At 41.4% G+C, this 16,272-nt stretch overlaps 2 protein-coding genes across 2 annotated transcripts; both read right to left on the bottom strand.

Annotated features, from left to right (window-relative positions):
* Window positions 1-880: 880 nt before the first annotated feature.
* LOC112566020 lies at window positions 881-8,356 on the bottom strand. Its single transcript, XM_025241943.1, has 4 exons — window positions 7,245-8,356; window positions 2,403-2,643; window positions 1,675-1,822; window positions 881-1,462 (listed from the first exon to the last, which is right to left on the bottom strand). Exons 1-4 carry the CDS (start codon window positions 7,543-7,545, stop codon window positions 881-883), a joined length of 1,272 nt encoding a protein of 423 aa, XP_025097728.1. The 5' UTR covers window positions 7,546-8,356.
* Window positions 8,357-10,795: 2,439 nt separating this feature from the next.
* Window positions 10,796-16,017, bottom strand: LOC112567103. Its single transcript, XM_025243649.1, has 3 exons — window positions 14,767-16,017; window positions 13,079-13,319; window positions 10,796-11,998 (listed from the first exon to the last, which is right to left on the bottom strand). The coding sequence occupies exons 1-3, from the start codon at window positions 15,086-15,088 to the stop codon at window positions 11,053-11,055; spliced, it is 1,509 nt and encodes a 502-aa protein (XP_025099434.1). The 5' UTR covers window positions 15,089-16,017; the 3' UTR covers window positions 10,796-11,052.
* Between the last annotated feature and the right edge of the window lie 255 nt (window positions 16,018-16,272).

The following is a 16,272-nucleotide window of genomic DNA, read 5'->3' as shown; positions in this document are numbered from 1 at the left end:
AAGAAAACAGTTGCTGTGGGTTTCCGGACTACTTCCCAGGTCCCACCTTCTTCTAGTTGCTTTCCTACAGCCATCCTGTCCGTCAACACTGTGCCGAGCAGTAGGTTACTGCCCCTGGCAGGTCCAGAGAGCTCGAAGTATTATCTCCCCTGCCTCGTGCACTTCATCTACCGTCTGACATCCGTTATTGTGTGACACCCATCACAACCTGCTTCTACAAGACGCCAGCATTGTCCCTCGGCTTCTTGACAACTGTTTGAAGCAATGTCACACTAGTGCTTAGTAATTACTGAGATAATTAGTGATCAACACTGTGTCCACTGAAAGCGCGCGTGGCTGTGAGTGTGTCTGACTTTGTGAACGAAAACACTTCTTAGTTCAAGTCACTTGAATCTCACAAACTACAAATGTTCAGCCACCAACACTCAGCAGGATGGAACATCTACTGCTGGACACTTTCACTGATTTCTGACACACACACTTACACACATGACTCTACAGGTGTGATTGTAGAATGGAAGTTCTAAAGAATATTTTTATAGAGATGAATATTCCATGACATCCATCAGCAAACAATTCGTCACATCAACGAACAATAGAAGAAAGAAAACACTCGTTTATTTTAATATCTGTTAAAACAGAGATGGACAAATGAACATTTGCTAACTTGATCTTTTCAACTTTAATAACTTTCACAGACATCGATGTGTGCTGGATCTGCTAAGTAATATTGAGAATATATGAATATATATATATTTTTCACCACATTCCTAAAAAAAACAAAACAAAAAGTTATATTAATTTGGGATAAAAAGCTGTAGCATCATAAACAGGCATGATAACACGCCAGTACTAATCCCCGAAAGTTCATTTCCCTTTGTTATCTCCTATGGTCATCAGCAGGTTTCAAGCCCAGCTGCTTATAAACCGACTCCAGTCTTTTCACGAGGATGGGAGTTAACCTGTGAGCAGTTGTGTCCCTTACTGTGTCCTCATTATACCACCCATAACGATAATGGTGCAACAAGCCAATCTTGGGGTCCACCACGACCACCTTGAAGTCACCGAACATCGTCTCTGGATGATGAACAGCCATCGTGTCCACCCTCAGTGGATCGGCGATGGTTCGACAGCGTTGTGGAGGTTCCCACGGCTTCCCACGAAACTGCATTAACACACTTTTAAGGTCGTAGAGACGAGCTTTGGTGAACAGCCCTCCGGTAAGGTTGGCCTGCAGGTAAGTGTCGGTGATGTTGATCTCCTGAGGAGCGTGGTGGAAAAAGGAGTTCCTCACCATGATAGCTCCCACCTTGTCGGCATCCTTTGTCTGCTTCATCACGTGCTCCACCATCTCTCTCAGCGTGTTGTTGGTGCGAAGTATGATGAGCTCGTCGAGGTCGATGAACACGACGTACTTCGTCACGTAGCGCATGCGCAGAAGACAATCGTGCATGCAGCCTACCTGCGCATGGGCGTGGACATTAGAAGGGATGTCGTTCCAAGGGAGAACACTCATGAAACCCTGATCGACGTAGTGCTGCAGAACCCGAGTCAGGTTGGGTCCCGCTTTCTCGACGTATACGTTGACGTGATCCACTCCTAACATCCGGGCCATCTCCATCGACTCCAGCGACTGTCGCCAGATGTTGTAGCCGCCGTAGACAGGGGACACACAATGGAGAACTGATAGCGGTGAGGTCCCTTGTAGGGATAAGTGATCTGTAGGAGGTTGGGCACAGAGTCGTTGTGGCAGACGACAGACACGTGATCAGGTCGCGACTTCCCTTCTGGGAGCGAACAGAAAATGTAGACAGGTCTGTACCTGAACAGAAAAAAAAACCCAAAAAAATATTATTTTAAAAGTTAACAAGCTGTAAATATAAATTTTAGAGCAAGAGTTAACAACTGAATTCCTTCTGATACTTATTTTTTGTTTTGTTTTTGTTTTTTTATTATTTTTTAAGTACCTTTATTGCTTTGGCTATTTTTGGGACTTAATGATTTATTGTTTTCTGACTTTACAATATTTCGTAATTTTTTCTGAATTTGTTCATTATAAATTATTTTATGATTTTTATTATTGGTCATTTATGCTATGTATTATTGCTATTATTATTACGTTTTAAGTAAAATATTTTTTCAGCTAGAACCCTAACCCAAACTAATATTTTGACGGACTACATCTTTGTCTGTTTCTCCACTTTTTTCACCTTCATATTTCTTATTCATGTCTCTCCTTCCTGCACAGTTAGCAAGCATCAGTTTGATGCTATTAAATTCGATGTCCGTTATATGTGAACAGTTATAAATTATAGATTGTACCCTGCCTTCTGCATTCTACGCCTGAACTATAAGAAATAATGCGAAAAAACCTGACCAGGCTTTTCTGTGACAACACCTACTGGCTAGAATGGTGGTCGGGAAGGTCCGTCACTCTTCCCGCGGTGGTGTTGAGAAGAGTTGTGTCCCCCGGTTGGTCGCTTCTGGTGTTGGAAAAGCTGCAGTTCACGGTCTGAGAAAAGCTGGAGCTTCGAATTCCCACAATGGTGATCCTGGCTGTCTTCCTGACGTCATCATAGTACGCCGCGTACAGCAGAAGGTGTGACTTGCTGGCAACCTGAAGATGTTTTTTATTTAATACATCTGAAAAAAAGAAATTCGTGAGTCGATATAACAGAAGAACTATTCACGTCGCTTATGTTCGAAATAAAAACGTATTTCCAGTTCATACGTGTATAACTCAACCAGTTTTTTTTCAACTGTACACCCACACAACTTTATTTCAAAATGTTTCATGGGAATGCCTGAAACTAAAATAGTCTTTAGTCTGTCATAATAGGTAATTAATAAGTATAGCAACTGTATAGACTCAGTTTCTGCACCACTGACTCTTGATACAGGTTTGTTGTCCGACTACTTAAGGGTCAAGCAACATTTTGATAGTGACCTGCATGCAGTAAAACATCAAAGGCGGCTTGAAATTTTTATCTCTGAATTTTATTATCTGATTTCCTTAATTTTTTTTAACGTTGCTTATTAAATTTTTACTCAATGGACAGTTGCAGTTTGCAATCGTTCAACTTATGCTAGCCATACAATTACATTTATACATTTATAATATTACATAAGTGCACGAAGTCGTGTGTCCTGTGTGGAACTATTTTTAGCGTGGTGACGTCATGCTTTTGTTTGCAACATTTATTCTAGAAAAGTGTCTTAATTCAGCCTGAAGCACCTGGTCACTCGGAAGAGGATTTAAGAAACACAGTTGAAGAACCTGTCGTAACAAAAGACGTTGCTATTCAAGTAGTCAGAGGTCGTCTCGTCGATACGAGAGAGAGAGACACTAACTGTAAGTGTAACTCATTCTTTGAGTTTGTCCAATAAAACTGATCATGCAGTCGAACACCGACGTACGCCATGATGAAGGAAAACATAAGTAAAATCAGTGTAGAGACGAAAGTAAGAATGAGAAATCATCTAAATTTTGAAATCATTTTTCGCTGTAGTCCGATAAAACAGTCGGGTCCCATAGAACGTCCTCCTGCTCGCGTGTCGCAACAAAGCCGGCGTCCTGACACGTCCTAACCACGTGACCTGTTGACAAAGTATCGTGTGTCTGTATCAAGGGCTGGAGGGGTTTGATTTCAGGTATTATGTGGATTTGTAGCTTGCTTCCTACAGAGTACAGATAATTATCTCTCAGTCCGTTGCTAGAAAAGAAATATTCTGGAATACTAATGAAGAGAAGAAAGAAAAATCTTAAATCTTAAAGTGATCTAATAGTATATCAATATTGGAATTGCAGCCTCTTGAAGAAACAAACAGAAATATAGAAAAAGATAAACAATTTCACTGACACACGATGCGTCAAAGTTCAAAGACTTTGGGGGTAGGTTTATCTTTTCTGATTACAGTTTTACACAGCTGAAATCTTCATCAGACTCATCATAGTTGTCATTTACAATCGAATAAGGCGCTTCAGATCACACTTAGAACATATTAATTCAGGGCTTCTGCTAAGGCTAAATTCTTTGGGGTACCAGGGACCCCTTCTTCAGATTTTTAAGGGGTCCCAGGCTCACTCTAAGGCAGACCTGGGCAAAGTCCGGCCCGCCCGGCCAGTATATATACTATATATACAGTATTGGGTAAAACTGAGTTAACTATATTAGTCCGGCCCTCTAAAAACATCCCAATTTCTCATGCGGCCCTTTTGGAAAATTAATTGCCCACCCCTGCTCTAAGGGGTCCCTTGACAATGTGAAAAAAAATATCAACAAATCAACATACTTTGTTCAACTGCCTTTCAGCACACAAAGCACTGTAATGTCTTGTCAGAAACGGCGAGATTTCTGTGCCATGAAGAGTGTGCAAGCATCTGTGATGAGCTTATGCTCACTGTACTTGGGGTGCTCACTTTCCGTTTCTGAGACGATGATTTTAACTATGCTGTCAACATCTTGGAAATAGATTCGTGGAACTCTTCCCTGTAAGGAAAAAAAACTCAGTGCAAGGGAAGTAACTCTCACCTTGTAGCAGACGACAGCAATAGATTGGGCTACGACGTCAGACACTACACTTACCCAATTTTGTATCTGTTCTTCGCCCAAATTTGAAGGGGTCCCCTTGGGACCCCATTGACGAAAATTGAAGGGGGCCTCCGAACTTTTAATGCGTACATTACGCAATTTTTGGCGTAAGCAGAAGCCCTGATTTAATATTAGTTATAAATACTTCTCCTTCCTTAAAACTTCTTATACTTCAATATTTTTTGCAGCTTTTTGCTTATCATTGTTCTGTTGTCTGACTTGTCTAGTTTTATCACTTCTCTGCCTTTTTTTGACTAGTACACATTCCGTTATCTTCAATGTTTGATGTTTACTCTGGACCCGAACACTTGACACGACGCTTATCGTGTTTTTAAAACATCAAGGCTAAAGTTTGTGAAGGTTATGAACGTGTGAGAGGAAGTGTGAAATCACTGAGATAAACAAGATTTAGTTTGCCACATGGCATTGAGAGGCTGACATTTTAACAAAGGCCACCGCATTTTTTAAATCAAAAATAAAATATTTTAATGACCACTTTATGCAAAACTATATACATACATGCGCGCACACATTGTTTTTATAAATATTTTATATACATACTCGTACACACTGGCATGTACAATATACTGCCCACATATTTCACCCGCCACTACTACATGCATCAACGTACTGCCCACCCCACACAGAGACTATGAAGTAGTCAACATTCAAATTGAAGTGATGTTTGTAGTGGGTTCTGCCGTTGAGCAGAAACTGTTTCTCATGTGGAATGTTCTGGTCCTGATATGTCTGCACCTGACTTCAGAGCGCACGTGGGGATATAAACCATTGGCTGGGTGTAACATCAATCACGATCCTTCCCTCTCTCTCTCTATCTGGACAAAGCCGGACCTTCCTCTCCCAGACGATGATTGATTATCGCCAGATAAAACAACTTTTTAATATCCCTGAAAAGTCCAAACTTTCATAGAAGGGGAAAAGAAAAAATAAATAGTAACAGTCTGTGCTCAGGTATTTTCGTTGTCAGTTTAGTAATTTTATTCTATTGTAGTTTGTCTCTTATTCAACCGGCAACCTTTGGTCAAAGGTCGTCGCCACAGTTCGCGAGAGTGACATTGCCTCTGAATGTGAGCCATTCGTAGAATCAGTCAAATAATTAAAAAAAAAAAAAAGAAAAAAGAAAGAAACTCCTCAAGCCAAACAACAAATCCGGTTATGATTGACACAAAACTGAAACAAAAATAGTAAAAACTAACCAGAAGTCTGTAGTTTCGTTTCTCGCTATTATCGCTGATGATCTCAGAAGACGACTTCATGTTCGCTCCCTTCTGCTGACTGTCCACGGTGGCGGTGGGAGCAACATGGAGTTTAATGTCCCAGATTTTTTGTCGGTTACAGAAAACGTACTTTGAGTGGGTCGTCAGACGGACAGCTAACAATTGTCCACGAGAAATTTACAGGGTTGTTCATGGGACATATTTTTCTATCCCGTCCCATCCCGTCCCATGGCAATTTATGCCTGTCCCATCCCGTCCCATCCCACGGGATGTTTCCCATGGGATTCCCATGGTATTAACAATCCTATGGACAACACTGAAAACCACTTTTCGGCTGTTGTTCTATAATTCCTGCTACTTCACATACAATAGATGATTCAGAGGAAAGATTTAAATCCTTGATGAATGAAATAACAGTAAATTTATTTTGCAATATCAAGTATCGACTACCATGGGAAATACAAATGTGTGCTGTCCCATCCCATCCCGTCCCATGGGACGTTTCCCATGGGATTCCCATGGGATTCCCATTCCTATGGACAACACTGGAAATTTAAAAGCATTGGGTCAATGAGCAGAGCAGTATGCGGTCCTAGTATGTTAATGTAAACAAAAAATGTTGCAGACTGCGGGGTGAACCAAGAGGGCACCGAGCTTGTTACAAGAATTATGTGAGGTCTTGAAGTCAGGCGGAGGACACGGAGCTCAGGACCTCTCTTCTTTGGGACAGTAAACTTCACAGGCGTCTCGCGCCTTTGTTCTGACGATCGTGTGCTGGCAAGACCCAAACACGCGCGCCAACGCTTTCAAATGGGGAACTTCTATAATTTAAAAAAAAAAAACTAAACAAAAAAGAAACCTTCAAGTCTTTATTAGCATTGTTTTTGCAAGTAACTCTAATTTGACAGTTTTTTTCACACAAAGACATGGTCGTTACACACCTAAAACCTCCTAACACCCAGTGCCTTTGCAAAAACATAAAATTTGTGGACATATATTTACAGATGTTTTAGCTCAAATATTTTTATTTATTTACTTGCGGACGCTGCAGAAAAGTTTCTTTTGTTTTTTTCAGTGCAAATTCCAGCCTTATATTTAAAAACAATTAAGCAACGAGCATGCCTGGTTTGTGTTTGTCCATATGAATAAACTTGATTTCTGTTCAAAACTTTCCAGAAATCGATCTTTCACTCGGTCCACGTGGAGCTGCTCAGATTTTCTTGAAAATAAATTCAGTCTCCTCCACCAACGGCACCATCTGAGATGCTACGACGACCAGCCTATCGTTGGCATAGAGTACCTGCTTGTATGACTACTAAAATAAAATTCTTCACCTCTTTAAAAGTTAATGGTAACTTGTTACTCACACCAGGTGGCACACAAATGATCAGTGAAGTAGTACATGCAATCTTACCCAATCTGTCTGGAGCGAAGGAAGAAACACCGTCCATGTAATTTATTCCAGTAACAACGGTCGGTGCTTGATAATTTCTTTTCACTGTTGTTTTTTCTTCAGATGGAAACCTTAGGTGAGAGGTCGTCTGGTCGACACGAGAGAGCGACACTGCGTCTAAGTGTAACCCATTCTTTGAGTCCTTCCAGTAAAGCTGATCATGCAGTCGAACCCCGCCGTATGACATGATGAAGGAAAACAAAAGTAAAATCAGGGTAGAGACGAAAGTAAGAATGAGAAAACATCTAAATTTTGAAATCATGTTCTCGCTGCTGTCCGATAAAACAGTCGGGTCTCGTATGACGTCCTCCTGCTTGCGTGTAGCAGCAAAGCCGGCGTCCAGCAAGTAAGTCACGTGATCTGTTGACAAAGTACTGTGTGTGTTCAGTGGTTGCCGTGGAGGTTGTAGCTATTTTGGAACGTGGGTTTTTTTTTTTTTAATCTTTTGTTTATTTTTATCGAGTACAGATAATTGCATTTCAGTCGTTCGTTAAACGAAAAATAAGTTTTCTGGAAGACCAATGAAGATACGAAGTAAAAATTAGTAGAAATATTAATTACGGGGTCAAATGACTGGTCAATAGGGTGCTGCAACATGCGGAAGGAGAAAATACCAATATAAAATAACATGATCCATATCACGGACACGCGGTAAATACTTCAGGTCAGGGGTTGCCTTCCCTCAGTTTACACAGCTGAAACAGATTTATTCCTCCACTTTCTCCAACAATCCCACACTACTCGCACATTTTATGGCCGCACATTTTATGGCCGCCACTACAATCATGCATAAACGTATCCAAGCACGCACGCACACGCACAGGCATGCACACTGCATGTAAAGTAAAGGAGACGCATTCAAGGTTCAAATCTGACTTTTGTCAGGTTGAGTTAAAAGAAGTCTTCCGTAGAACAGAAACTGTTTCTCGGTTCTGACCTGGATATGTTTGCACCCGGCTTCACAGCCCATGCAGTGAATACAGCATTGGCTGGGTGCAACACAAAGCTCCCCCAACAAAGCCAGACTTTCTGGTTAGGGTGGTCCTGCTCCACCAGATGATGATAAACCAATAATCGCCGACTAAAGCTGATTCATGTCCAGAAGCGAAACTTTTAAAACGAAAAAAAAAAGGTAGAAAGGAAATCTTTTGCTTTGCTTTTCTAGAGACTCCTGACTGTTGTCCCAGCAGGTCGTTGGAAATGATGATAGGAACATGAAGTAGTCTTCTGGTCTATGGTTGTGTGCATATATTCTTTACTGTGACAGGCAGGACTTGATGGGTAACCCAGCTAAAACCTGTTTCGGGTCTGTCATAAAAATCTGTTTGTGCTGTATGAAATTCAGGCCAAGAGAGAAAAAATCATATTTCACTCAAACTCTTTACTATTGTATTAATTATAAACACTAGTTTCTTCCTTATTTTGTCTTTAGAAAATTCAACTATCCTAGTTTTATGTGGGTTAACCGGCAAGTTTATGAATGTCAGGAAACATTGTAAGAATATTTTTGACCCAGTTTTAGACCTTGTCATATTGGGTTGATACCTGTTCTCATGTCAGCCTGCCGTTGTGGTTATCTAATCAACATGCACCCAGGGCACCTTGCTGACCCTGGGCTGAGCACTTAACACGGACAATAGCTGTGTAGTGGAATATGAGAAACCCTCCCACAGTTGCATTTGACTCGTGGGGGCGAACCTTACTCCAGTCACGCAATAACTTATGCAACCGGAACCGATGCACCCCGTGGGTATGGATAAGGTAGGAGTGTCTACTTCGGGTATTGCGGTTTGTGACATGGGATGATACAATCTAACATGGGCAGACAAGCTGTTGACATGTAGCAACCTCCCTCCCTCTCCACGTTGCTAGTCACCAAAGGACCGACAGTCGTCACGTGGAGGCTCAGACGGTGTAGAAGCTGCTGGAAGCTGGTTGCAGGTGTCAACGAACTGCCTCCTGGTTCCGACTCTGATTCTTTCTCTCGAGGTTTACTCCTGAGGTTGCAAATAAAGCCGTAAGGCAGCGGAGTGTTTAGAATAGTTTGCTTGTCAATACGAAGGTTGGAACAGGATGTCACTGGGTGGAACAAGTTCTAATCAGTCAGCTGGATTATTTTTGTTTTCGTTTTTGATGTATATTTGTTTTACAGTTGTTATCAGTGGCGTAGTGACACAGATACTATTTGGTTAATGTCCTCTGGGGATTATGCATGAACTTGAGGAGCGTGCACATAGCACACACACACACAAGCACCCACGCAAGTACACACACACTAAAACAAAAGTTATTAATGAAAACAAAACTTATCAAAAGTCACAGATCAACAGCTTTTTTAACTGTTTGTTTGTTTCTCATTTAAAAAAGAAAGTACCACCTCGACTTCCATGTTTACTCCCGCGATGAACTGTTCTGAAAGAAAATAAAAGGAGCGTAGAGTGATTGTGCACAGCGATACACACCATCTGCTTATCGTCACATCGCTTATCGCCCATCTTACACAGGCTCGTCAGGTGATGAAGACACACATTCTTTTGAAGGTAAATAGTGTTCTTTTCCTCGCTGAGCAGAACGCTAGGCGCTTACCTCGACGACGACGACGACGACGATGTGAGCTAGTCGTTAATTTGTGCAATCGCTTATGAGCAAAGATTTAGTCTTGTACATATTTCTAACCAGGAGGAGACATGTAATTATCACACTAGCCTCAGTTTACTAGAATGTGCATGCTGTGCTTATTTAAAGATCAACATGCAAAGGTCATCAAGGTGGACAACCGGAAGATGAAAACAGTGGAGTTGCTAATGTTTTATAGAGGAAGTTCATTACTGAGGTAGAAATACAAAGTAGTCTCACAAGATGACAGGTTTGCTGGAGAACAAGAAAAGAAGAAACAGTTGCTGTGGGTTTCCGGACCTACTTCCCAAGGTCCCACCTTCTTCTAGTTGCTTCCTACAGCCATCCTGTCCCGTCCACCTGTGCCCGAGCTGTAGGTTACTGCCCCTGCCAGGTCCATAGAGCTCGAGGTGTTATCTCCCCTGCCTCGTGCACTTCATCTACCGTCTGACATCCGTTATTGTGTGACACCCATCACCCACCTGCTTCTCTAAGATGTCAGCATTGTCCCTCGGCTTCTTGACAACTGTTTGAAGCAATGTCACACTAGTGCTTAGTAATTACTGAGATAATTAGTGATCAACACTGTGTCCACTGAAAGCGCGCGTGTCAGTGAGTGTGTCTGACTTTGTGAGTGGAAACACTTCTTAGTTTAGTCAGTCTCAATCTCACAGACTACAAATGTTCAGCCACCAAACACTCAGCAGGATGGAACATCTACTACTGGACGCTTTCACTGATTTCGGACACAAACACTTACACACATGACTTTACAGGTGTGATTGTAGAATGGAAGTTCTAAAGAATATTTTTATCGAGATGAATATTCCATGACATCAATAAGCAAACAATTCGTCACAACAACGAAAAACAGAAGAAAGAAAACACTCGTTTATTTTAATGTCTGTTAAAACAGAGATGGACAAACAAACATTTGCTAACTTGATCTTTTCAACTTTATTTACTTTCACAGACATCGTTGTGTGCTGGACCTCTTAAATAATATTGAGAATATATGAATATATATATATATATATTTTCACCACATTCCTAAAAACCAAATAGTTATATTAATTTGGGATAAAAAGCTATAGCATCATAAACAGGCATGGTAAAACGTCAGTACTAATCACCGAAAATTCATTTCCCTTTGTTATCTCCTATGGTCATCAGCAGGTTTCAAGCCCAGCTGCTTATAAACAGCCTCCAGTCTTTTGACAAGAATGGGAGTTAACCTGTGAGCAGTTGTGTCCCTTACTGTGTCCTCATTGTGCCAGCCATAACGATAATGGTGCAACAGGCCAATCTTGGGGTCCACCACGACCACCTTGAAGTCACCGAACATCGTCTCTGGATGATGAACAGCCATCGTGTCCACCCTCAGTGGATCGGCGATGGTTCGACAGCGTTGCGGCGGTTCCCACGGCTTCCCACGAAACTGCATTAAAACACTTTTAAGGTCGTAGAGCCGAGCTTTGGTGAACAGCCCTCCGGTAAGGTTGGCCTGCAGGTAAGTGTCGGTGATGTTGATCTTCTCCTGAGGAGCGTGGTGGAAAAAGGAGTTCCTCACCATGATAGCTCCCACCTTGTCGGCATCCTTTGTCTGTTTCAGCACGTGCTCCACCATCTCTCTCAGCGTGTTGTTGGTGCGAAGTATGATGAGCTCGTCGAGGTCGATGAACACGACGTACTTGGTCACGTAGCGCATGCGCAGAAGACAATCGTGCATGCAGCCTACCTGCGCGTGGGCGTGGACATTAGAAGGGATGCCGTTCCAAGGGAGAACACTCATGAAACCCTGATCGACGTAGTGCTGCAGAACCCGGGTCAGGTTGGGTCCCGCTTTCTCGACGTAGACGTTAACGTGATCCACTCCTAACATCCGGGCCATCTCCATCGACTCCAGCGACTGTCGCCAGATGTTGTAGCCGCCGTAGACAGGGGACACACACATGGAGAACTGATAGCGGTGAGGTCCCTTGTAGGGATAAGTGATCTGTAGGAGGTTGGGCACAGAGTCGTTGTGGCAGACGACAGACACGTGATCGGGTCGCAACTTTCCTTCTGGGAGCGAACAGAAAATGTAGACAGGTCTGTACCTGAATAACACAGACAGAATGCAGAAATAAAACACACACACACACACACGCACACACGCACATTATTTTAAAATTTGACTTAAAATCCCGTTTTCAGGGGAAAAAACTTGCAAAAGTAAAATTAAGGACAAGAGCTAACATCTTTGTTTTTTAATCACTAAATATTTGTTGTTTTTTTATTTAATATGATTTCACCTGAATGCATTTATTAATTAGATTCGTTAAATCCTTTGATTTACTGTAAATGATTTTTTTATTATTTATTTGTATTATTTCTAATTTGCGATGTTTTTTCCTTTCTTTTATTATTTTCTGATTTTTTTATTTACAGGATTTAATATCTCTTTTTCCTATTATTATAGATTATTCCTTCTTTTTAACTACTTAGTCTGAAATTAAATATTTGTGAGTCCATTTCATTTACTAATATTTTGACAGACTTTAGTTTGATGTCTTTTTTGTGTTTTTTGCACCATATTTGCCATCCTAATCTGCCACTCTCTCCCACTGTTTTGCCCTGTTAGTGTACGACAGCTTGACGCCATGAAAGTCGGTGCCCATTATACATGTCAACAGTTAAAAATGTATAGATTGTATCTCTGCCTTCTGCTCACTACTCTGAGAACAAGATGATTAGTTTGTTCTTTCTTTCTTTTTGCGTGCTTGTTTGTTTTGAAGCTCGTTCGTTATGTTGACCACTTGTTTGTTTCCTCGTTCGTTTCTTCCTTACTTGCGTTTCTAGATGTTTAGGAAGACTGGTTGGATAGTTTTCGTAATTTATTTTTAACCTTTTGTAATAGCAGTACTTAGTTACAAACAATGCGTTAGGGTAAAGGTTAATGAGGGGTGAGTTTTGGTTTGTGCAGCTTGGGTAGGTGGTAGGTCAATAGCAGTCTCTGTTGCCCGCGACAATAAAACCAAATCTCTAATAAAAGTAAATGACTGCAAACACTTTATATCATCTCTGGTGACAGTATCAAACAATTACTCCTAGAAATAAAGAAGTGGACCTTGTTCTAACCTTTGAGCAGCAAATGAATCCGGTTCACAGCGCTGACCCTAGAGAAAGCAAACATTTACCAATAAGAATGGTGGTCGGGAAGATCCTCTACTCGTCCAGAGGTGCTGCTGAAATGAGTTGTGTGCCCCTGTTGGTGGTCTTTTGTGTTAGAAAAGCTGCAGTTTACAGACGGAGAGGAGAAATTTTGGCCTCGAATTCCGACAATGGTGATCCTGGCTGGCTTCCTGACGTCATCATAGTATGCCGCGTACATCAGTAGTGACTTGCTGGCAACCTGAAGATGCTTGTTTTCCAGTGTATCTGCAAACAAACTATTGGGTTGACTCAGTTTCAAAGGTATCGACGTCTCTTTAAAAAATGAAATTCCGGTTGATAGATATTTGTAACCGTACGCCTACAAAGTTGAGTAGGTGTTCTCGTCGAGTGATCAAAATATCATCTTCAATCTGTCGTGATATCTAACCCAAACGTGTGCCAGTTGTCAGATTCAGACAATGTGTGCCAGTTGTAAGATTGCAGCCCTGTTATCTCAGGAAATCACGAACCCTCATGGCAACAGTCAAGAAATTTAAACTGATCTGATCTGGCCATGTGACCCGACACGACACCTTGTTGAAACCTCGGAGTGCGGTGGACGCTCGATGGCCAGAGGAGAAGGTGGATTACTGAACTTGAAGACGTGGACTGGTCGTCTTGTGACCCACCTGCTCCTTTCTTCCACAATAAGTATAATCAGCAGGCCTCCCCACCTGTCATGTGCTCCCTCCCAACCTCCAGTAACAGTCAACGGACGAAGAACTGATGACTGTAAGAGTTTTATAAGACGTATGGCATCTAAGATTAGTCTTCTAATTGTTAGTCTATCTTGGTCTGGGTTGGACTGTATGTTGGTTCTTATTTAAACTGCTTTTCATATGATCTACACCTACTGACGGACTCTGCAGTACTCTGTAAGCTTGTCGGAGAAGCAGAGGCTAGAAGTAGCCACTACACGGAATAAATTAACATTAGCATGCATTACATTAACTTAATAACTTAAAATAAATTACAATAAATTACATAAACAATAAATAAACAATAAATTACATTAACGTGTATTTTCTGGTGTTATCTAGTACATCAGTCTCCGAGCAGCAGTATGCTACTATCACAAATGTGATTTCGAGAAAGCACGCTAGCTTGATCTCTCGATAACGAACTCTGTCGCGTGCCTCGACATCTGCTCCTGGTGTTCGAGGTTTACAATACTTCATAATCCTGTGAGGCTTGTAATTTAAGGCTGTGCAGAATTTCTATTGTTTTTGCTGCAAGGACAAAATATGTTAGGATCTTTCAAAAAATCAGTACATCAGTACTCTGTAAAAGAAAGTAAATAAAAGGATGTATTACAAGCCCTAAAATTTATATAATTTTTTTTTACTTACTTATTTCAGACTCAGATCATCCGACTGAGGTTTTGACATGAAGTTTAGGAAATATTTCCTTCGTAACCTATTTGATTTCTGTAAAATGTAATGTCAGCTTCTATTGTGTGAAATAACATGTGCATGTAGCTGATATCACTACATTTTTATGTGTGCGAGTGTTGTGATGTTTCTGTATTTTATTCCTACTTTCTTAAACATAAACATGATTTATTATATCGTGTATTCAGTAGTGTTATAGAGTAATCTTATGACAAACATCGTTTAGCACACGTTAGATAATACACAAATGATCAATGCTAAAATAATACATTCAGTCTTACCCAATCTGCCGGGGGCGAAGGAAGAAGTAACATCCGGGTATTTTTTACCAGTAGCTCTCCTAGCTTCTTTGTCACTTCCTTGATTATTTCCTTCTGTTGTATTTCTTTCCGAAGACAACATTGTCTGGCCAGGATTCATTGCACCAACACGCGAAAGGAACCTTTCCGCTTGTAAGTGTAAAGCATTCGTGGCGTTCTTCCAATTAAACTGATTAATATTCAATATGACACTTGTCATGTACGGCATGGTTACTATTAGCGACACAACAGTCAAAGTAGAGATGACAGAAAAATAAAGCAAACATCTGAATTTTGAAATCATTTCTCGCCCTTGTCTGCCAACGTTCTCCGAAGACGTCCTCCGGCTTCTGTGCTCCTGCACAATGTCCACACACGTCAAAACCACGTGATCCACCGACACACGTGAGGTGTGGGGAGTAGTTAGCAGTTAATGTGTGCACGTGTGAGGCTGTATTTTTGTTTTTAACATTTTGTCGATTAAAGATAACGTTCTCGCAGTGGGTCGTTAAAGGAGGAGCAAACATTTTTCACGGAACTTGCCAAACACGACGAACACTGACCCCACGATCCATAGAAAGTTCAATAAGGTGTCGCGATATGCTGCACGAAATTTAAAAAAAAACAAGTTAAAAAAAAACAAGCAAAACACTTAATGTCTAGGACCATTTGTTGGCTCAGGTTTGGCATATATTTCCTCTCGTTACACTCTAACTTCCTTACTTCACTAGTTTCACCAGCAACTAATGTGCTGCCAATCGTGTCTAATCGTGTCCTATATTTAGATCATTAATATTTTACCTCATGTGGACTTTGAGAAGGCATTCGACAGGGTAGACAGGGTCGTCATCTGGAGGCTGATGATCAACAATGGCATTCCACATAAGCTCATAAACATTATTCAGGTGTTGTACGAAGCCAGGTTTTTCACAACGGCAAACTCACTAAACCTTTCGTAATGAAGACCGGCGTAAGACAAGATTAAATATTATCCCCAACAATATTCCTGATGGTCATAGACTGGACTATGCGCAAGACAGCCCAAGACTACAACATCGGTATCCATTGGACCTTCACCAAACAGCTAGAAGAACTGGACTTTTGAGATGACATCAGTTACCTATCTCTTCGGCAACAACATGCGCAAACCAAACTGAGCAAGCTAACAGAGGAAGCACAGAAGACTGGCTTAAGTGTCAACAGAAAGAAGACCGAAGTAGTGAGAATCAACAACAAGCAGGAACTCCAAATCCCTCCTGGAAACAGACCACTTCACGTATCTGGGAGCATTGTCAACAAGGCCAGGCATGCTTTCAACAGCCTACGCCCCATCTGGAACTCCCGAGCATTATCCTTCAGCAGTAAGGCCCGCATCTTCAACACCAATGTGAAAGCAGTCCTACTGTCTGGTTCTGAAGCTGGACAGTGACAAAGACCATCAACAACAAGCTCCAGACCTTTACCAACAGATGTCTACACCATATTCTG

Source organism: Pomacea canaliculata, linkage group LG6, assembly GCF_003073045.1.
Source record: "Pomacea canaliculata isolate SZHN2017 linkage group LG6, ASM307304v1, whole genome shotgun sequence".
Taxonomy (NCBI): Eukaryota; Metazoa; Mollusca; class Gastropoda; order Architaenioglossa; family Ampullariidae; genus Pomacea; species Pomacea canaliculata.
Note: the sequence above shows the minus strand (reverse complement) of the source record. Positions and strands in the feature narration are given on the sequence as shown.